The sequence below is a fragment of the Protopterus annectens genome, chromosome 14.part0 (genome assembly GCF_019279795.1).
Source record: "Protopterus annectens isolate FY-2018-M chromosome 14.part0, PAN1.0, whole genome shotgun sequence".
In the NCBI taxonomy this organism is placed as follows: domain Eukaryota; kingdom Metazoa; phylum Chordata; order Ceratodontiformes; family Protopteridae; genus Protopterus; species Protopterus annectens.
This window is the reverse complement of record NC_056748.1, coordinates 430,618,135-430,641,378: the sequence shown is the minus strand read 5'-3', so window position 1 is coordinate 430,641,378 and position 23,244 is coordinate 430,618,135. Positions and strand designations below refer to the sequence as shown.

General features: G+C 42.7%; 1 protein-coding gene across 1 annotated transcript in view; it reads right to left on the bottom strand.

The window, feature by feature from the left end:
- Positions 1-23,244, bottom strand: part of SEC24C (SEC24 homolog C, COPII coat complex component) — a 2,546,747-nt gene that overhangs the window by 1,979,077 nt on the left and 544,426 nt on the right. Inside the window, exon 6 of the mRNA XM_044055565.1 lies at positions 12,912-13,051. Coding sequence (XP_043911500.1) covers positions 12,912-13,051 — 140 coding nt within the window. The remainder of the gene's footprint in view (positions 1-12,911; positions 13,052-23,244) is intronic.

Genomic DNA, 23,244 nt, shown 5'->3' with positions numbered 1-23,244 from the left:
AAGTTTGGATAGGGCCGTATGCTCCAATAATTTCTGCACCACACGGTCCACATCAATGTCGGAGAGGGGCTTAGAAGAACGGGTCGAAGGAACCGAAGACGGAGCAGACCTCAACAGTGTCGGGGGAGGGAGCTCCATCACCGATTCCAAGACTCGAGGCTCGGAAACTGACAACAGTTGAACACTCGGCCCCGAAGTCTGTGGAACCGGTGATCTAACTTTAGCTGAAGAGCTCGGAGCCGATGACTTGGGCTCTGACGTCTTTGATTCCTTCGAGGACTTGGATGCCTGGTCAGAAGCATCCAGAGCCTCCTGAAAGGAAGGTTTTAACAAACCTCTATCCATTAGTTTCCTGCGCCTATCTGTCATGACCCTCCCACTGAAAGAATGACAAATAGAGCAGTCTTCTTGCAGATGAAGAGGGCCAAGACAGTAGACGCAGGAACTATGATGGTCAGTTACTGACATTTTTTGCCCACATTGGCAACGCTTAAACCCCGATTTAGCTTTTTCAGACATGTCACTAAAAAAAGAGAGAAAAGTCAAATCCAGTAAAATAGTCAAGTCCGGTAAAATTGTCAAATCCAGTAATGTTAGTCAATCCGGTTGTCAAATCCAAGAAGGGGTGGTAGGCCCCGAAGAGAACTCTAAATAAGTTTTAACAACTTAACGGTACCGAGTTTCCCTCAACCTTACCACACACACACACACAACAAATCACTAAATAACTTTATATGATAAAAGTACCAAGAAAAAATACAAGAAAAAAATTCTTAATCTTATCTTAGGTGCTCGAGCTCGACCCAGTGATGCGAACGCTGCAGCGGCAAACTAGATCTGAGGTAAAGGCAGAGGGGGATTGTGGGTATTAGGTGATCTCGAGCTTCTTCTCGATGCAGAGCTTGCAGGCGGCCGACACGGAGCCGAGGATCGGCTCCGAACCCATGTGTAAGAACAAAGGCGAGATTGAACACTCTCACATAATTGGTTAAGGTGCAAATTCAGATGTGTACTGCCTTAGGGCAGCGTGGACGAGGACGGGGAAGAGGTGGACGCCAAGGGGCTGGAAACCAAAACAGACAAAACTGGCAGGAAAATCGATCGGCCCCACCCCAAAGCTATAATAATCAGACGGAGTGTTTCAATTGTGGCCAAGTAGGCCATTGGAGAAATGAATGTCCGTATCTGGCTGAGCAACCTGCCCCACCCACTGACACGTCACCTCAGTGGAATTCTAATTGGACTCCATCCAATCTGCAGCCATCACAATGAAGATTCCCTGAACAAAGACAACAGCAGTTGTGCCCTTTCAACCCTGTGGATCAAGATGGACCACATGCTATGTTACTTGTCAAAAATAAACCGTACCCATTTTTGATTGACACTGGAGCAACCAAATCTATGTTAGCTGGTGAAGCAGCAATAAATGTTCCCCTCTCCAACAACATAACTAGAGGGGTAAGTGTCTCTGGCATTCCTATTGAATATTCTGAAACCATCCCAGTCCCAGTAACCTTGGGACCTTTACAAGACAATCATGCATTTTTAGTAGGGCCCTCAGCACCATTAAATTTATTGGGAAGAGATTTGCTCTGTAAGATGGGAGCAATCATCTTCTGCAAAGCTGAAGGAGTATATTTACAAGTACCTTCAGATAAACAAAATAGTATTTTGGCTACTTTAGATGAAAATGTCACTCTGCAAACAATGTGTATGCAGTCTGACCTCGATAAGAATAACCATCTAAATTCATTACCCTCTCATCTATGGACCACCCATGATAATGATGTTGGGTTTCTGATTTCAGCCACTTCTGTAAAAATAACCTTAAAACCCAGAGCGAAGTTACCTCGGGTGCCACAGTACTCTGACAGTAGAGGCTACATCTGGTATTGCCCCCGTCATTTCTGCCTTGGTACAACAAGGAATTATAGTACCTACTACAAGTCCATGTAATACTCCAATTCTACCAGTAAGGAAACCTGGTAAACAAGCTTAAAGATTTGTGCAAGACTTGTGAGAAGTCAATAAAGCTGTCTTGCCTGTTTTTCCAATCGTACCAAACCCAGCTACGATTTTAAGCTGCATTCCACCTACAGCACGTTGTTCTGCAGTTATAGATATCTCATCAGTTTTTTTCTCTATCCCAGTACATTCAGATAGTCAGTATTTGTTTGCATTTACTTATAAAGGCCAACAGTATACCTGGACCAGACTACCTCAAGGATATGTAGAATCTCCAACCCTATTCTCTACAGAGGTGCACAGACAACTGCAGGATTTACAGTTACCACCACGCTCAGTATTGGTCAATATGTACACAATATTCTTATAGCTTTGCAAGATACCAAGTCTTGTATAGAGGACTTGCTTTTAGTTTTAAAGTTTTTAGCTGAACAAGGTTTTAAGGTAAATAAATCTAAACTGCAGTTCTGTCAAGAAAAGGTACAATACCTGGGACACATCGTTTCTATGGGGTCACGTCAAATACTTCCAAGTAGAATTACCTCCATTCAGACTGCCCCCTGCCCTGTAACTCAAAGACAACTCAGGGGATTCCTCGGCCTAGCAGGTTATTGTAGACAGTGGGTGCCCAATTTTTCAGATATTTCGGCCCCTCTGTTACAGCTTTTAAAAAAGGAGGTCACAGACCCTCTTGCCTTGGTCCCCAGAACATGAAAATGCCTTTCAGGCTATTAAAACGGCACTAGTAACCCCACCTGCTCTGGTGCTCCCAGATTATTCTAAACCCTTTGTTTTCTTCTGTTGTGAAAGAAACAAAACTGCCCTGGACCTGCTAGTGCAAGCATGCATGGGGGGCTAGCGACCTATAGCATATTACAGCACTAAGTTAGACGCTGTTGCTTCTGGCTATCCACCCCGTTTACGAGCGGTGGCAGCCACTGCTGTTTTGATCGATATGGCAGCACCATTGACATTAGGACATGATACTATACTAGCAGTACCTCATGCGGTGCAAGCATTACTTTTAAAAAATAAAACAGTATATTTCTAATGCTCGCCTCACTAAATATGAGTTAAGTTTATTAACTAATCCCGCTGTTCAAATTACACGTTGCCCACCACTAAACCCTGCTTCATTGATGCGAACCACATGACTGTGTGCTTGTAGTTAACACTGTTCTTACTCCTAGGTTGGATTTGCAAGATGTTTCTTTGCTTAATCCTGATTTAGTTCTTTTTGTAGTTGGGTCCTGCTTACGAAATAATCTTGGCGAACTCCAGGCTTCATGGTCAGTCTGCTCGCTATCTGCAGTTTTACAAACTGGACAATTACCACCTGGCACTTCTGCACATGCCACAGAATTAGTGGCACTTTCGAATGCATGTAAAATGGCCAAAGACAGATCTGTTACTACTTATACTGATTCACGTTACACCCATGGTGTTAGTTCATGATTTTGGTACCTTATGAAAGGAAAGAGGGGGTTAACATCCTCTGGGGCACCAATTAAAAATTACCTGTATATTGATCACCTCTTACAGGATTTATTATTACCTTCCAAAATTGCTGTTGTCAAGTGTGCAGCTCACCAGTCTAACGAATCCCTAGTAGCTAAGGGAAATAATTTGGCTGACTGGGCTGCCAAGCAGGCTGCTCTTTCACATACTGTTCAGGGTCAATTTCTGCAGCCTATCTTACAAACGGTTACTTTTTACACTACTGTTTTGAAAGCTTTACAAACTGAAGCATCGGAATCAGAAAGAAAAACATGGCTGGCCCACAATTGTTTCCAACGCTCTGATTCAATTTGGCAGCATCCTGGATGGCAGATTAATTTGCCCTATATCTATGTTAAATTCTCTCATAAAAGCATATCATTTGCTAGCTCATGTAGGGGTACAAGCATTAATCAAACAAATCCAGAAGGATTGGTTCGCCCCAGGACTTTCTGCGTCTGTGCAACGTTTTCTGAGCACGTTCTCCATTTGTTTACAGCATAACATTTCAAAAGGCACTCTGGCTCCCACTCAACCGGTGCCAAAACTACTGGGACCATTTTGTGCTTTACAGTGTGACTTTATTGAACTCCCACCTTGTACTCGTTTTAAATATGTTTTGACTATTGTTGATATTTTTCGGGGTGGTTAGAAGCCTACCCGTGTGCTAAAAATGATGCTGTTTCAGTTGCAAAAAAATTGTGTTATGAACTGATACATCGTTTTGGTGTTCCTTGTCAAATACACTGACCGTGGAATGCATTTTACTGCTAAGTTAGTTGAACCATTGTGTACAATGCTAGGCATTACTTTGAAATTTCATTGTCCGTATAGACCGCAGGGCATCAGGTATTATTGAATGCATGAATCAGACCTTGAAAACTAGACTTGCTAACGTCACTTCAGATACAGGCTTAACTTGGGTGCAAGCCTTACCACTAGCCTTACTTTCTATGCAAGCACAACCGCATCCTACTAAGGGTCTTTCTCCACATGAAATTCTCATGGGTCGCCCTCTGCGTATGCCCATGACACCACCGCCACCCTTCTCTGAATATGATGCATTTGATAATGATATTCTCTTGTACTGCAAATCTCTTGTTTCTTTCCGACAGTTTCACCACCAAGTAGCAGCTGATCAACATTTTCCAGATCCTTTTCTGTCACCCGCACTACAACCTGGTGATTGGGTTTACGTTGAGTCTTTCTCTAGAAAAACAGCTCTCCAGCCACGCTGGAAGGGGCCTTTCCTGATTTTTCTGACAACGTCATCTGCTGTGCAACTGCAAGGATCCCCAACTTGGATCCACATTTCACACGTCAAAAAAGTTGTGCCATCCAAAGAACAACAGCCTTTACCCTTTTCAACTCCAGATTCTCCACCCATTGCTACTCATACTCGAAGCAGAACTGTTCCTGTACCTGATGATGCATAACATTTACCCTTTTGGAAAACTCCAAACTCCTGACGCTATGCAGACTCAACAACCATTTCCACAAAAATATTGGACAACCATTTTGGTGATCATTCTTGTTGTACTGTTGTTTTTAATGTGGCCATTTTTATTTCCTGCTCCATTGACGCATCACACCAAGCGAGCTGTTTGGCACCCACCTTTCAACACCTACTAAGCTATTAAATTTGCCTATGCATCATCCCTCAATGTCTCTGACTGTTGGATCTGTACAGCTTTACCTACTGTTCATGGGGGATTGATGCTAAGTACAGTCCCTTTAGGGGCTAATGAAACCTGGATGAATCTGATCTATGACACTTCAAATGTCACTTCAAAAGACAGGATAGCATTACATCTGTTTAACTGTCGAAATGGAACTGTGTGTTTTCAGAAATTTGGTAGAGTCAAGGTAGGATGGAGTTTTTTGTAATGTGACAGTTCCCTACAGGTTTAACAATAACTCCTCCTACTGTAACACAACCTATGACTCATTTTGTGAACTGGTGCATAAAACATACAAAGCGGTAAGAAATAATTCCGTTCTATACCAACAGCTGGGATTGATCGATAAGAAGGTGTTTCATTCTGAACAAGATTATATAAATAGTAATATCACCACTAAGGTGAACAATTGCTACTTTGTGTGTGGTAGAAGAGCCTATAAATGGCTACCAAGAAACTGGTCTGGTAGCTGTTTCCTAGGTTATTTAGTCCCAGCCATCTGACATACATCTGCTTTACCTCAAGGAAAAATACGGAATGTTCGAGAGGTCAAAAAGCCTGCCAATCCGGTAGGCCAAATTGACGCTTCACGGATTTATCATCATGACTTAGCTCATGCTGGCACCAAAGGACTATCTCATATGGACTTGGGTGATGACATCATATCGTGGGCTGGTATAATTCCAGCATACGGAGCAGTAAAATCAATTTGGGAACTGAGAAAACTGTCTAAATTGCTTGGTGTTAAGCAATGCCATATTTTCTACTTTAGAACTAGTGACTGATGAACTGACTGCCATGAGAGCTGTAGTCCTTCAAAACCGTATGGCTCTCGATTTCACCCTAGCGGCGAAAGGTGGAACTTGCGCTTTAATCCAGGAGGAGTGTTGTACATTTATTTATTCCTGACAATCAGCACGAAATTGAAAGTCATCCCAAACTCACTCATTCAGAGAGTCTCCGAACTCTCTAAGGCCAAGGAGGCCAATAACTCAACATGGGCATGGTTAACCAACCTGTTCTCAGGTTGGGGAGGTGGACTATTGAAGTTAATTTTATTAATCGCAGTATTAGCTCTTATTGCTTTTCTTGTTGCGTTTTTAATTAAAGCATTGATTTTGAAATGCATGTCTTTTAAGACCACTAAAAAGGTGCCAAAGTTTTATATGCCTGCAGTTATGAATATGGATAATGAAATAAAAATGTGTGACAATGTTGAAGGAACCAGCCACATGGTTATGTTAGACTTGGGGCAAATGTATGATCGACTAAATGGTGATGCTTGCACAGCATCAAATGGGGGATTGTAGAATAAGAATGGCCAAAGTATGTGCTTAAGGAAATTGAGTATGTGACAATCTGTATGCATTGAGATGAACTTTGTAATGCGAACTCGGAGTAAACTGTGAATAGTGAAAAAGTACTGAAAAACAGGAGCCTGCTTGAAAGCAGGAAATGTGCCTTATATGGAAGTGTAACCGATTTTCTTTCTCTGCCTAGAGATGTAGTAATGTGAACTGTTTTAAGCATACAGGTAAACCACTGATTGGTTAATTGTCTTCTGTACTAATTTAATTGGTCTAGTTTATATTTTTGTACTGTCAGCAGTATCACCAATATATAAGCTTATGCATTCCTTTATTCGGGGAGTCTCCCTGGTACTTTCCATGAGGCTCCCAAACATGTGTAATAAATACCACTGAAAGAGAGGAAGAAGTGTCTTGTCTTCATTTAAGGTGAAATGTTAAAATGCAACACTTAGGAGGTTCCAACGAAGAAGAGGCAAAAGACTCCAAAGGTTTAGATTTCTTCAATGGGTCCTTTAGCTTTCTGTTTGGGGACTGAGCCCCAGTGATGGCTTTAGATGAAGAGGAAATTGCATTTTTACATATTATTAATTGATAAAATACTTTGCAGATGTTTAAACACACATAAAAAGGTATAATTTGTTCAACTGTCAGGCTTTATCTCTTATTTTTAACTGCCAGTTGCACATCATGATTAGGATTTGTTTATATAAATCAACATTTCTATATCACTAGGGTTAAAAACTTGGCAAAGTCTTCTTTTTTATCCATTTCCCATGCAGACTTGGTTCTTTAATCTTGCTCTGTTGTGTGCTGCAATATTAAGTTTTTGGACAAATGAATCCGTCAACAGGATTTGGCAACTACTATCATGGGTCACCCAGGAATCTGCATTACACAATGGTATTTTTAGGTGATTCAGGTGTATAAGATGTCAGTTGTGTTTAAATGCAGACAATGATCTTGACAGAGTGGTCAGGCTTTGAACAGAAGCAGAGAAACCCATATGCAGTACAACAGTCTAATACAGGATGAACATAACATGAATAAAAAACATTTGTGTAATACAGGCAAGTCTAATCACCTCATGGTGATGGCACAATTAAGAACAGTGTCACAGGGATAGTAAAAGAAAGTACCACTACCGGAGGTATACAAACCCTGGCCAGTGCAGCTGCATGACCAAAAATAGCAGTGTCAGTGTGCACACTGTTATGTTTTAATCTGAATACATAGTATTCCTGCACTTTTACATGCAGTTGCTGTTTCTATGTAAAAAGCAGTGCACACCTTACCTCTGAATCATGATCATACTTTTATGCATGCAACATGCCATTTGCACATTACTTCTGCTGATTTGATTTGGTTTCACTGCTCCCCTTTGTCTTACACTGATGTGACATTACTTTTATTCAACTACACAGCAGAGTTTAAATCACTTGCATATGTTAAGTCATAGCACAGACAGTTGAGCCATACAGCCTCAGTGAACCTCAAACTGTGTTTGGAGCATTATGAAGTCACACCACAAGGATACACTTCATGATTTGGGGCAATAGAGGTGATCCTGGTTTCACAGTATGATTACATCTGAAATCAAGCTGCAACTGTGCTGACTTCTAGTTCCAAACAGTACAGTCAAATAAAGGTTTAATTCCTACAGCTGAACAGTATGTTAACTCAATGAAAAATGCTTCACAGTAGTGAGTGTGTGTGTGTGTGTGTGTGTGTGTGTGTGTGTGTGTGTGTGAGAGTGACTATGCATTTTTTAATCACATGGCAAATATGGTGACCAGTGGGTTTACTGATCATTTTTCAAGATGACCAAAGGCCACACAAAAACAGCACTTACAAACAAAAGCAAAGCAATAATGCAAATACAGTTAATGCATTCGGCAAATGAAAGACAAAGGTAGATAAAGTAAAATCACAAAGCAAACGCTGATTAATTAGAAATATAAGTCTGTGCAACTAATAATCAAAATAGCTAAGTGTTCTTGCCAAGATTAACTGCACCTGACAGAGCAGTGATGTGCGTCTCTTCCCCTGAATAAAGCTTTTAGTTCTAGTGTTAAAGCGGATTTGCATTAGCATACCTCTTAACCTCTTAGTGCAAGAAATCTGGACAAAGACTGACAAAATGGGGGACAAAAGCCCAAAAATAGGGACAGATTTTAAATACTGCTCTTATAAACTTAGAAAGTTGTGGAGTAACAGGGTTTGTCCCAACATAACTTTTCTGAAGGATTTGAAGTCTGAAACTCAAATATATATATAATTATTTAGTGACTTCAATCCTTCAATCATCCCAGTGATTTGCCAGAAAACCACATTTTATGAGTAACAGAACAGCAAAAATCTAGACATTCAGCAAAAATCTGGGCAGTTGAGAGGTATGCTGCAGAATATTGTTCCAAAGTTTCAAAGCTATGCTTGAAAAAGTCCAGTCAAAAAGGGCAGATTGCACTATTCTTTACTTCAACCAGAGAGGACACGAAGCTGACCTAAGCATTCATGAATGCTTTCTGCATCCAACACTGCCTACCAGCAAGGCAGATCTCTTCATACTCTAGCCTCCACATCAATGTTCCTGGCATTAGATCCTGTCTTATAAAATGGGGAGGGGGGGGTCATGCCAACTCGAAGTACTCATAAGTAAAGAATTGTGCAATAAATCAGAAAAAGCTTACTACTTACTTTAATGCAGCATAGAGCAATTAGTAGCATTTCTTTCTCATTTACATCACATTTCTTTGAGGACACAAGGAAACGTTAACCCTACCTAGTCTTGTCTGTCTCAAAAAACAAAATAAGGCAAAGGGTATTCACCAAACAAATGTAATGTTAGAGCTTTCAAATGCGACGATATGCAAACTTCATCAGACAAAGAACAAAAAACAAAATAGGTTTAAATAAACCTCTAAAAGTCTTGTCTGTCCCCTGACTGCATTTAAAAAAATGCCCTCCACTATATCGCTATCTTCCCCTCACTCCTCCTCCATCTGTTCCATACTTTCTTAATGCCTCTTTGGATTCTCTTTCGACTAGCCACTCTAGTAGTCCATTCCAGGGGTCCTAAACCCTTTGGGTGAAGTAGTACTTTCAGAAGATCAAAGGAGAAAGCTGGTCACTATGGCCTGTGCCAAACCATCATTCCTCTTCATTGGTCTTCCTTTTCAAAATGGCCCCTTCACATCACCTTGACATGCTCTTATGTACACGTCATCCTTGTCTAGTGGTCTCCAGTGAAGAAAGTTCTGTTCCTTTAGTTTCTGGTTACAGCTTTTCTCCACCAGCAGACTAAGCCTGCTGATGGGCTATCCCATAGATGCCTTCAAGCAACAAGATGCATTTATTCAATGGCCTCCAGAAATGAACACATCTGAGGTATAGATTGGCCCTACAGCATGAACTGGGTTTGCTAAAACAGAAGCATTACTTCTTTCTTTCAGGAGTTCATCCTCCTATTTGCTGCTGTCACTGACCTCAATGATGCTTTCCATGGTTAAGTCCAGGTGTGATGCCCTCCCCACTCCTCCAAATCCTTTGCATGTTCTGCTAACATCAAGTCTACTTCCTCAAAGTGATACCTCACACCAATCATTTATATGCATTAAATATTAACAGCCACCTTTCTGCCCAACAAGTCAGCCTTTCCAAATCCTTCCTTAGGAGTCTGTTATCCTTAGCTTCTGCACCTAATTGTGTGGTCAGCAAAGAAACAGATCTGTTTTGTTTTTCCTGAGATATGCCTGAAATAAACACATTGAAGATTACTGGAGGTGGCAATCCCTGTTAGATTCCAGCATTCACTTTCCTTATTCCTAACATTATCCCTGTTACGACAACCACAAATCAAGTAGGAATCCAGTTCCTCAGTCTCAACCCTAACCTCAGCCCCCTCCATTGCTCCTAGCAGCCACATATAGGACAGTCAAACACCTCGGTAAAGTGAAAGCAGACTGTGTCTACCACTAATCTCATTAGGTTCTCTTACTTCCTGGTCATATTCCTAGTTATAAAACTTGGATAAGGTTTTACAGACAGCTTTTTCTAGCCATGAAATGTGCTGCATGTTGTCCTGGAGACTACTCTGTTTTCGGAAACCAACCAGTGTTTCACATGGGATTGTCTCTGCTGTCAGATTAAAGGACCTGTAGCTCCTCAGATTTTGTTGTGTGTTGGTTTCTCCATGTCCTTCTGAACAAGGGTACAGTAGTTACCATCTTCAGCCTTCACATGCTTTTCTTCTGGCCAATGACCTGCTGAATATTTGTCATGTGATCTCAAAACAAAATGGCCAGCCAGCTGAGAATCTTGGAAATCAGCGAATATAGTCCCCGGGCTTCATACTTCCAAAGGTCTACAACCTCACTATCCATCTTTGTAACTTGACTATTGTTTTCCTGACTCCGTCTTGTCTTTCTTCCTTCCTCTTCATCATACATTCTTTCCTTCAAGAAAACTAAAGCCGAGTATTCTGTTAGCCTTTCTGCTTTTTACCAGCCTCATTTGATCTCCCTCTCATCTTTGCTCAACCTAGCCAAGTCTATCCCACCATCCATTCTTCCTGTAATGTAGCCAAACAAGTATGCATTTCCCTGCAACTCTTAACTTTCCCTCAGCTTCTGTCTCTGCTGCCACCTCCTCAGCCGCTGCCCTTCTCCCCATTTCCTTGTACTGTGGCTCTTCCACAGTTCTTGTATGCCTTGTACCCTCTAGCCTTACCTTATTATGTTGGCAAACTGACTTTCTTCTTATGGTATACTCTTCAAATACTTGCCCACAGTGCTAAGCACTCCATTCCTACACCAATCCCACAGCCTGTTTACTCTCCAAATTATTCCCAGCCCACAAAACTGTCTGACTGCCCTCCAATAGCTTATCATTGCCTATCCAGCAAAATCTAATACCGCAGTATTCTTACCCTTCCCTAAAATCAAATCCAGTAATTATGGCTGACTGATGTTATTTTCACCAAGAAATATACAGCCCCCTCTAGCTTAAGGCCACAACCACGATGATGTTCTCCTAGGGCAATACTTCAATCAATGCCTGCTCTCTCTCCCCTCTAGAGCTCAGAATCTACCACTCTATTGGCAAATTCAGGTCTCTAAGTCTATAACTCTCCTCCTTCCACAAAAGCTCCTTTACTCTCTCTCTCGGTCTCTCACTCTCTTCTCCTAATGTGTCTGGGTACTAACAAGCTGCATCAGTCCAGCAGCACCCCCTCTTATTTACCTTAATCTCCGGAGTGCTTACCCTGTGCTCTCAAGCCTGCCCACTCATCACTCTCTTCAGAGATGGTGGAGCTCCTACTCCTATTTGCTGACCACACAATTAATACCCTCCTTTATTCAGATCACTAATACCCATCCTTCCCTTTCCGGTCACACGTGAGCAACCTACACCCAGTACCTCAATGTCTCACCCCTCCTGTCCCTGCCCCATGCTTCTAAGTTACCAATGATGATGTCTACATTCTGCTTCTTGTATCACAGTAAGCAGCTCACCACCTTCCTAAGCAGACTCCTTGTACTGCAGCTTATTAGTACAAGTCATGCTCCCAGTCAGCCTTTGTTCCTCTGTCTCTCTCCTTTTCACCTCTATTTCTACAGCTTTAGTACCAAGCCCTAATAATATACCATCTTAGATTAAAGGTACAGTCACTGATACATGCCTTTGTGACTCCACACACAAGCATCACTGTCTTTCCCCAGCATGAATCTAGTCTCTCTCTACCAGGTCCCCCCCATACTACGTGCTGGCTTCAGGTCCTTCTCACCTGTCCACTGCTGCAGCCAATCATTAACTTACTAAACATTCCCTCCTTCCATTGGAAGTTGGCACAAAACACTTTTGAGAATGCTATTAATCAAACACCTACTCTGGAATATCTCTAGTGCCTCTCTAGTCAATACTTGCTAACATCCCTGTTGTCTTATCTTACAAGAGGATGGTGCCAACATTCATTAGAACATGCATCCTTTCACTTTGGTCACAGCCTTCCATGGCTAAGTTTACCTTCAAGTCCTAAAACTCCACTTCAAGGTTTTGTCTCCCCTAGCCAAAACTTGTTTAATGCCATGTGTTACTAGAAGGAGCAGCAATAGGATTTGACTACATTATCTTATTTTGAGGATGCAAACAAGTACAACACATCCCAACAAATCTAGGCACTAAAACCAAGCCTAATGTCTCCATACGCTGGTAATTAAAATTGCATATATAGTAATCAGTCTTAAGATGTTTTATGCATAATGTACTCATAAGTACAACAAAATCTTATCACCCTTCCTTGTTGATGCAGCTTTAAAGATTAGTGCAGATAAAACTATAAAATATATTAAATAGTTTAATAATCACGTTGTTTTGCATTTCAGCTGAGTTATACCATGGATATACATTTACCCAACAAAAGGTGATGACTGCATTCATCTTAATCCAAAAGACTTTTACTTACTGGACTAGGAATAGAATCGGGGTCCAGACGTTTCTGGGGGGGAGGTGCAGGAGGAGGAGCAACGGGACTTCCATAGTTAGGGGTAGCTGGATAAGGCCCACTATAGTTTGGCTGTGGTCCTCTGACTTGTCCAAAAGATCCTAAAGAAATCAATAGAACCAAAATTAATTTACTCATGCTTTAAATTTAAAAGCATGCAATTTTAGCTGTAAATGTTACTCAACTAACCACATTTCTCTACAGTTTATGCAAGCTCTGACCCTCCAAGACATCAATGCCCATTCATTCTCTCTGCAAGGTTACAACACTTCCTGTAATAATCAATAGAATTTAATGCATTGTAGATAAGAAATGTCTTCCTCTCATGCATCAGGAAACTAGGACTAGACATCTTTAGTCAACAATACCTGAACACAGCCATTCAAGAAACCTTAACACATTCAGCTCTGCCGCTGGTACAGTCCAAAGTGCACATACATTCTGTGTGGATATATACTGCACATGTAGAGGAGGATAAAAAGTACCTGTCAATGGCAAATGTACAACTGAAGTGATCCAACGAAACTGCTAAATTTTAAAAAAGGGCAAAATATTCAGTAACATGGTTATGTGGCGAAGAAAATAAAGTTGTTCTTGCCATAACATTTCATCTGTGTTGTCCATCTGCATTTTCATTAACCTGTGGAGTTTCTGTTCCGACCCTCAGAAATGACTGGCCGCTCTCCAAGCTTGAGATTCCTGAGTTGAGTTCCCCCCTACTACCCATAACTCCCCGCTCCCCACATTACCTTAGATTGAGTTTGCCCATAGCAGAAACCCAAAAATTTTCATCCTATAAAAAAAGAGAGTCATCCAAGACCAAGAGAACAGAAATCAGGAGCTCAACCCGAAGGAATAGAAGTTCCTCTGAGAGTTCCACCCGGTCTCTCAAAGACTAGAAAGGGGGAGGGGGAGGGATGGTTAATGAAAATGAAGATGGATAACACAGATAGATCGTTACGGTAAGAACATAACTTCTTGATCTGATGTTGTCATCTTCATTTTCATTAACCTGTGGGACAGAGTCCCCAGCTATCGAAAAACCCCGGGTGGCTCTCATGGCAGGATATTCCGGAGTACGGCAGAGCCAAAGGCACTCCTACTTCTGGATATAATATCCGACTTATAATGAAGATCTGACAGGAGGCTGCAGCACAAATATCTTCAATCGAAATCCTGGACAAAAAGCTTGAGAAGTAGCCATACACCTTGTAGAATCAGCTTTAGTAGGACCTGGCAAGGGAAGGTTTCTGAAGAAATAGACAAAGGAAATATAGTCTCTTAACCACCTAGACAGAGTAACCTTCTAACAGACATTCCTTTCTTTCCATCAGTGAAGGATACAAAACTGCTCAGATTTCCTGAAGGATTTGGATCTGTGCAAGTGGAAACGTAATTGCCTACGTACAACCAAGCAAATGAAGGGTGTATTCTCCTTTATTCTGATAATTAGGGAAAAAACAGGAAGACTGACAGATTAATGTTCCTCTCCCTGGCTACCTTAGGCAAAAATGATGGGTTCATACATGAGGTTACCATGTGTTTGTGAAAACGTAACTACGGGAATTTAGAATAAAGAGCTTGAAGTTCGGACACTCTTTTCGTGGAGGTGATAGCCACCAGAAAAGGGGTCCTCCAAGATAGAAATTTAAAGTCAACTGTAGCCACTGGTTCAAAGGGAGGATGAACAAATCCTTGCAAAACCACAGTCAGATCCCATGAAGGGGTATGGTCTTTGATCGGTGGGCGAAGCAAAAAGGTGCCTCCAAGGAAGGTTTTAAAAAATTTTGATGATGCCTGGGCGGAAGAATCTAGGCCTAAATGAAAACTGGAAATAGCTGTGAGTTGGACCTTAATGGTCTAGTAGCAAGCGCCATCGCAGAAGAGGGATGTCAAAAAGTCCAAAATGACCACAAAAAGAGATGTAAAGGGGTCTATCTGTTTCTGCTGTGCCTAAATGGTGAACCTTTTCTATTTACTTTTATAAATCCAGCGGGTTGAAGACCTAAGGGATGAAATCAGAATTCTTTGGACAGGGGAAGAAAACCTGAGGCATCTTGCCATCATCAGAATTGAAGAAACCACGTGGTTAGCCCTGAAGGTCTGGGTGGGGATGCCCTCATGGGTGAGAAAGGAGGTCCAGAATAGTCTTCAACTTCAAGAGTGGCCATATCAGATAAGACCAAAGAAAGGTGAACCAGGTTTATCGGGGGGGGGGGGGGGCTCTTCACCCTGAGAGCCTTCTGTAAAAACTCTGGAATTAATGGCAGAGGAGGGAAGGCATAGAGAAAACCGGGAGGCCAACCATGGACTAGAGTGTCTCTGGGTGATTGCCCCTGAGGAGGTATCGATGCAAAGTACCTGCTGCATTTGTTGTTGACAGGGAACGGCAAACAAATCGCAGCAAGGTTGACACCATTTCCAAAAGATCAAATCTGCTGTGGATTGATTCGAAAACCACTCGTGAGGTATTAAGTAACACTTGGCTGAACCTGTTCGCTAGTATGTTAGACTCTCTTGGAATGTGCATTGCCATCAGAAAGTGTTGGGTAGAAACCACCTACTGCCACATGTTCATTGCATCCCGACATGGATTTGCTGATGTGCCAAACTACAGACATATTGTCTGTCTGTATCGCAATAGTCCCTGGAGGTAGAAGGCTGTAAAGATCTTGCAACACTAGAAGAACTATCCTCATCTCCAGTACAGGGATATGCAAGTTGGTCGCTTGAGGTGTCCACATGCCTTAAACTGTCCAACCCAGATAATGCCCCCCATCTGGGAGGCATCTGTGGCCACCATGGCATTTGGGGGAGGAATGATAAATGGCCATCCTAAAGAAACATCTGTGGAGTGAAAGCTACCAAAGCAGGGAATCCTTGCATACTCTGGAGATTTTGATGGTCAAACTCAAGGGATTCCTGTGAACAGACCACTGGACCGCTAACATCCATTGCAGGATCTGCATGTGTAGGCATGCAGTAGGTAGAAGATTTATAGTGGCCACCACAACAGAGCCCAATGCTTTGAGAATCAAGTTGGCTGGCAAGAGTTGGGACAGCCAGAATCTGCCTGACCTAAAGTCTTAAATTTGCAATCCTCTCCATAGTTACAAAGGCCTGGGACACCCCTATGTCCAGACATGCTCCAATAAAATCTATAACTGAAATGGTTGCAGCTGAGACTTCTGAATACTGATGGAGTCTTAGGAGAGGGGCTAGATCATACCTCTCAACTGTACCAAATTCCTCTGTAAATACTAGTCTTGAGGGCAAAATACTGGGGTGCCACGAATTCCCGACTGGTCCCTTTAATTTCCTAGGTTTTTTTTTTTTTTGACGAATTTGTTCCTGACATCATCACGTGCAGGGCATGTGTGATGACTTCAGCTTCACGAGGCAGACAGACAGCCTGTCAGAATGCCGTGCCTTTCGTAATTACTTAATTTAACTTGCAGACCAGTTCACGTGTTTAGCGCACAGCACATCTTTTTTTCCCCAGCTCCTCCAGGTAAGGCAAAAAAATGTGTACTCGAGTGTATTGTTACTGCATTTTAATTGACTTATGTACGAGAGAAACAGCAGTCTGTTGAGCTTGAGAGTCTGCAGGCATCACACCACTTTGTTAAGCTGGTGTGTGCAAGAGATGCAAAGAGACAGAAACGTCAGTCTGTTAAGCTTGGGAGTCTACTAGTCTGTTAAGCTGGTGTGTGTCAACTTCAACAGCAGGTGTAGTCTGGAGATTACTTTTAGTTAACAGCAGCATACTTTGAATTTCTGGAGATTACCTTTACTTGACGGCAGCTGGTGTGTTTGAGAGTCTGCAGTTCTGGAGATTACGTTTACTTAACGTGTGTCTCTGTATATGTGTGTGCGTGTGTGTGTATCCGTACGTGTGTGTGTATAAAATGCCCCAGTTAGGTATAAAGTACAGTTTTGTACCTACCATAAATGTAGATGTTCGAGTGTATACACTGCTGCAGTCATTACACTTGGGTTATCCTGCTGTCAGGCGGTTCCCCAGTTGGCCTGAGTTCCAAAGTCTTGGTCTGGCGTCGGTTGCTGTCACCTCCTCCCTGACGTCAGTGCGACAGGGGTAGATAAGATGCAGCCGACGCCATTTTCTTCAGTTTGTCTTGCCTCAGATGTCAGGTGCTTCTAAAGAGGTAGCCAATTCCAATCGCTAATAAAACATACATAAAAGCAAAAAACAACTTACAGCTACCAGCAAATACTCCCCATAGGTAGTAAGGGTAGAAGACATAGGTACGTACCAGCCAGTAAGAGGGGAAGGAGGGAGGGTAACCTGGACTGCAGCAGTGTATACACTCTAACATCTACATTTATGGTAGGTACAAAACTGTACAATGTTCATCGTGTTACACTGCTGCAGTCATTACACTTGGGTAGAATCCCAAAGCTGAGGTAGGGTGGCTGGTTCTATAAGGCATTAGGGGTAGCTATAAGGCCCTGCAGCACTGCAGTGGCGAAGCCAGCTCTGGATTTAGAGTATAGAGGCAGATGGTAATGCTTGGTGAAGGTATGTACAGACCTCCAAGTTGCTGCTTCCAAAATATACTTGGTAGGTACTCCCCTGAGGTATGCAGTTGAAGTGGCTGTTGCCCTGGTGGAGTGAGATCTAATGCTGCTAGGTACAGGTTTTCCATGGTATGTGTAGCAGAAACGTATACAATGTCCTATCCATTTTGAAATAGTCTGTTTTGAAATGGCTTTTCCCTGTGCTCCTGCAGCATATGCTACCAATAACTGCTCAGATTTTCTGAAAGCTTTGGTTTTGTCCAAGTAGAAGCATAACTGCCTGTGAATGTCCAAAGAGTGCAGTAATCTCTCCCCTTTATTCTGGGGTTTAGGATAAAAAGTTGGCAGGTGAATAGTTTGGTTTAGAGCCACACTGGATACCACCTTTGGCATAAAAGTAGGGTTAATTCGTAAAGACACCCTGTCCTGGTAGAAAATGAGGAAAGGTTCCACTGCCATTAGTGCCTGTAATTCTGAAACTCTTCATGCTGATGTTATTGCCAGGAGCAGAACAGTTTTCCAAGAGATATATTTTAATTCTGCTGTGTTGGCTGGCTCAAAAAGAGGTAAAGTTAGCTTCTCCAAAACAAAGTTGAGGTCCCAAGTTGGTGTAGGTGCTCTACGGGGCGGTCTTATGTTTTTAGCCCCTCTGAGGTACTGTTTTAACAGAGGATTAGAGAAAATTGGTGGATCCGTGTTGTAATGAGCAGAGATGGAAGAGGCGTGGATCTTGATGGATGAGAAGGAGAGTCCTTTGTCCAGCATCTCAGTTAAGTACTGTAGTATCTGAGGAATGTTTGGGACAAGAGGATCAAGTCTGTGAGCTTGGTTCCAGGCACAGAATCTCTTCCATTTATCCGAATAGGCTTTCCTGGTAGTAGGCCTTCTGGCCTCCAGAATGACATCCATAACAGCTTTGGAGAGAGGCACTGCTTGCTTGACTAAGGAATCTTCCATGCAGCTAAGTTTAAGGTCTTTAGCCGGCTGTGTAGTATTTGTTTGTTGTGCTGAGTCAGCAGATGTGGGATTTGAGGCAAAATCCAGGGTGGTTCTTGTGCTAAGCTCCTTAAGATTGGGTACCAGTGCTGGCGTGGCCAGTCTGGAACAATCAGAATAATCTTTGGCTCTTCTTGCCTGGCTTTTATGAGTACCTTTGGCAGGAGAGGTAGTGGTGGGAAAGCATATACTTGTAGGTTCTTCCAGCTGAATGAGACGGCATCCACTTTCCATGCTTGTGGATGGTAACTCCTTGTGCAGAACTTTTGTAGCTGGCAGTTTACTGGGGATGCAAACAGATTTATGTCCAGGTTCCACCATTTCTGTGTTATCATTCTGAATATTTGTGGATTCAATTCCCATTCGTGGGGATCCATGATGTTTCTGCTTAAGTCGTCTGCCAGTGTGTTTTTCTCTCCTGGCAGGAACTGTGCTTGCAGATGAATTTGAAGGTTTATAGCCGTGTTCCACAAGGTCATGGCTTGTCTGCATAGGGGGTAGGAGTGAGTGCCCCCTTGCTTATGTACCACATAACTGTGGTGTTGTCTGTCTTTAGCAGTAGTTGTCCTGGATGCAGCAGTTCCTTGAAAGCTATAAGGGCATTTTGTACAGCTAGCATCTCTTTTTGATTGATGTGAAGATGCCTTTGTTCTGTGGGCCACGTGCCCTGAATACATTTGCCTGCCACGTGTGCTCCCCAGACGTAATCCGATGCATCTGTTGTCAGTGTTTGCCTGGCTGTGGGTTGTGTAAAAGGCTGTCCCTTGTTGAGGTGACAAGCTTGAGCCCACCACTGAAACTCCTGTTGAAGGCAAGGGATTAGTGATATAACTGTTTCCAAACTTTGACAGTGTTGAGACCATACATTCTTTAGATACCATTGTAGTTTCCTCATATGCAGTCTGGCATATGAAATTAGTAGTACGTAGGATGCCATGTAACCCAAGGCCTGCAGAATTTTTCTTGCAGGGAGTTGGGTCTTTGTTGCCATCAATTGAAAGTATTGAGTCAGTTGTCCTTGCTTGTCTGGCGTGAGATAAGCCATCTGGGCCGTTGTGTTCAAGCTGGCACCCAGGAATATAATCTCTTCTGAGGGCACTAGTTTTGATTTCTTTTTGTTTACTGAGTACCCCAGGCAACTTAATAACTTTTTTACAAAAGCCAGATGCTTTAGAAGAATGTCCTTGCTCTCTGCTTGAATCAGGCAGTCGTCCAAGTACGGATAAATATGAACTCCTTTCTGTCTGCAAAATGCAATTACTGGTGCCAGGCACTTTGTGAAGACCCTGGGCGCAGTACATAAGCCAAAGGGCAGTGCAGAGAATTGGTAGTGCATTGAACCAGCTATGAATCTGGGGTATCTTCTGCAGTTTTGTCTGATAAGGACATGCAGGTATGCCTCCTTGAGGTCCAAAGTCACGAGCCAAGCTTTCTTGCCCAGCATGGGAAGAAACTGCTGTAGTGTCAACATTTTGAATTTCAGAACATCCAGGTAAGTGTTTAGAGATGAAAGATCCAGAATGGGCCTCCAGGCTTTGTCCTTTCTGGGTACCAGAAAGAGTCTCGAGTAAAATCCTTGTCCTTGCTCCTGTGATGGAACCTTTTGAATAGCTCTCATATCCATGAGTGCTGTAATTTGTTTGTGAGCCTCTGCCCATTGATTTGGTGGCAGATTTGGCATTCCTTTTAACCTTGGCAGAGTGTGAAAGTGGAACCTGTAACCTTGAAATACAATGTTGAGAACCCATTTGTCTTTGGTGATCATTTGCCAATTGTGGTAGAAGAGTGCCAGTTTTCCTCCCAAGGGGGCTGCCAAGAGGGATTTGTTTGGCAGCTGTAGTGGGAAGTCATTGGAGCTGCTTTTTATATGGTTGGGGCCCGTCTTCCCCTTTTCTGGCCTGATGCAACCCATTGTCGAGGCCTATAAGGACCTTGTGTTTGACCTCTACCTTTTGGACGTCTGTATCTTCCCCTTTGAGGTCTGTCTGTAATTGGAAAGGACCAATTCTTAGTTGGCCAGTTTCTGCTAAATCTAGGAGGCTGAACCTGTAAGAAATCCTTCACCGTTTGCAAAGATATTGCCTTATCCTCCATTTTCTTTAATATCTCCTCTGCCTTAACTCCAAATAACACATCCTGCTGCAATGGTGCATCCAATAATTTTGCTTTAACATGATCTGGTAACGTATGTTCTTTTAACCAAGCATGTCTTCTAATGACAGACTGTAACTGCTGCTCTGCAGGAGGCCTCTAGAGAATCAAAACCACATTGCAAAGTACGTTTTCCCACTTGTTCAGCTGCATGCAATAAATCCTGCATTGCTTTAAAATTAGGAGGATCTGATTCTGGAAGCATCTTTTGTTTTAACTGAGACAGTAAAAATTGCTGATATTTTAGCATGTGAAACTGGCAATTTAAGGCTCTCATTGCTAAAGTTGCAGACGTATATACTTTCTTTCCCCATCTGTCTAATGATCTGAAATCTCTGTCAGAGGGAACTGGATTTTTGGCTGATGAGGCCTTAACTCCTTTGGGTCCCTGAGAAATAGTTTCAGGGTCAGCTACAGGGCTTTTATACAGAAATTTATGAGAGTCAGGGACTCTATCGGTCAGGTTTAACAGGGGCTGGAGGTAAGGAATCAGGATTTAAGCTGGATTCAGTATACACATCATCCACAATATCTAACACTGGCGGAATAGCAAGGGGTCTGTGTTGAGGTAATAAAAGGAAGTCTCTGAGCCTTTTCTTGTAATCTGAGTAATCCTGGCCTTCCCAGTGGAAATGCTCCCTCATGGTATGTAGGGTTTCCCCAAAGGAGTAGTCCTCAGGCGGTGAGGCTGATGGAATTGATTCCTCAGCATCAGAATCCTCATAAGGGGGTAAAGAGTATCCTAGGTCTGAGGATGAATCAGGTGAGATGGACACCTGGTTGGATGAGTCTGCCTGCATCCTGTCTAGGCCTTTTACCAGGAGGGGGATGGGACCCCCTGATCAGAGTGATTAGGTCTTCGGCCATTTTGAGCATTTGTTTCTTAGGCATGGAGGCCTGCCCTGGGGAGTTCTGTATTTGTTTCTTTGATATTAAAGGAGGCTTAGACTTAGCTGAGGGTTTAATGCTCAACTGAGTAGGTCTGAAGACACCTTCTGAAGCTGTGGGTTTGCTCAGCTACTCCGGATCCCTCTGAAAGGTTAGTCTCGGTAGGCTGAATAACTTGTGCGTCCGAAGGCCCAGCCATCTCCACGTGGGAGTCAGAGGCGACCTGTGGTTCTACAGAAGCGGCCGTCAGGGGCTGCGAAGGCACCTCGCTGAAAACCGGAGAACTGGCGACTGGCCTAGAAGAGGCTTCATCGTCAGTTTTGGGCCTCGGATGCCTATCCTTGTCTTTGCGCTTTTTGTGTATTCCGGTCGTCGGAAGTTCCGACGGAATGGTATAATTGAATTTTCTACCAAAATAATGTCGGGCAAAATCAAACCGACGTTTAATAGTGCGCTTGTTAAACCTAGCACAAAACTGACAACCAGTGATGTCGTGGTCTGGGCCTAGGCATGGGATATAATAGGAATGGTAATCCTTATGAGGTATTTGCTTTCCACAAGAAATACAGTTATTAACTTTTACTGACATCGGTCTGAGGCAAGAAAAAGTTTCCCCAACGGGGTATTTAGCTTTGTAGAAGACTTCGGTTCTGGATTCGGAATGAAAATCTCAGGAGATGGCTGACTGGCACTTGCGAACTGCTTTTGCTTCGGGCACCGCGCAAGAAAGACTGAAGAAAATGGCATTGGCTGCATCTTATATACCCCTGTCGTACTGACGTCAGGGAGGAGGCGACATCAACCGACGCCAGACCAAGACTTTGGAACTCAGGCTGGCTGGGGAACCGCCTGACGACAGGATAACCCAAGTGTAATGACTGCAGCAGTGTAACATGATGAACATCTGGTGGTTAGGGTTACTCAGACTCAAACCCTGTACCTTAGGTACAAGGAGCAAGAGCCTAAATTCTCTACCCATACCATCACCACTTCTGATTCAAAGAGTCAAGTCCATAGTTCTCAACTGTCCAAAGTTTTACAGAATGTCTGGAACGTTTGGCTCATACTTTTGGCCTGTTCTTAAAATTTGTGGTTTTCTGGCAAGTCAGTGAGAACTAAATTCACTAAATAATAACAGCCATTTAAATTTTCAGTCTTCCTATCTTTCAGGAAGTGCATGGCAACACAAAAAATTTTATTCTAGCAATTTTTCCAAGATTATACAAGCAATGTTTAAAATGTGTCCCTGTATTTGGGCCTTTGTCCCCCCACCAATAAATTTGGTCTTTTTCCAGATTTCTTGTTCTGCATAGTTCTTCAGGAGGGGAGAAGTTTAGTGCTGCTTATGCCAACACAACAGGCAGAATACTTGTTTTGATGCAAAAGGCTGTGGGTTCTACTCCCACAGTATATAGATGGATTGCTAACACTGTACTGTGTTGTACTTTTAAAGGGGCCAGTTTGCGTTTGAAAGTTAGTAATCCCACAACTCCAACGGAGTGGATGGGATTACGTAATTATGTATGCAAATTTCATGTTAATCAGCATACAGATCTGTACCAATTTTTCATGGTCCATTGTCCAAATTTTTGATGTTTCCAGGTTGAGAGGTGTGGGCTAGATGTTAAGAGATAAGCCCTGGCTTGGATCAGTAGATGCTTGGCTGACGCAGTTGGAAGCCAGTCATACAGATAAGGAAAAATCTGGAAACCTTGCAGAC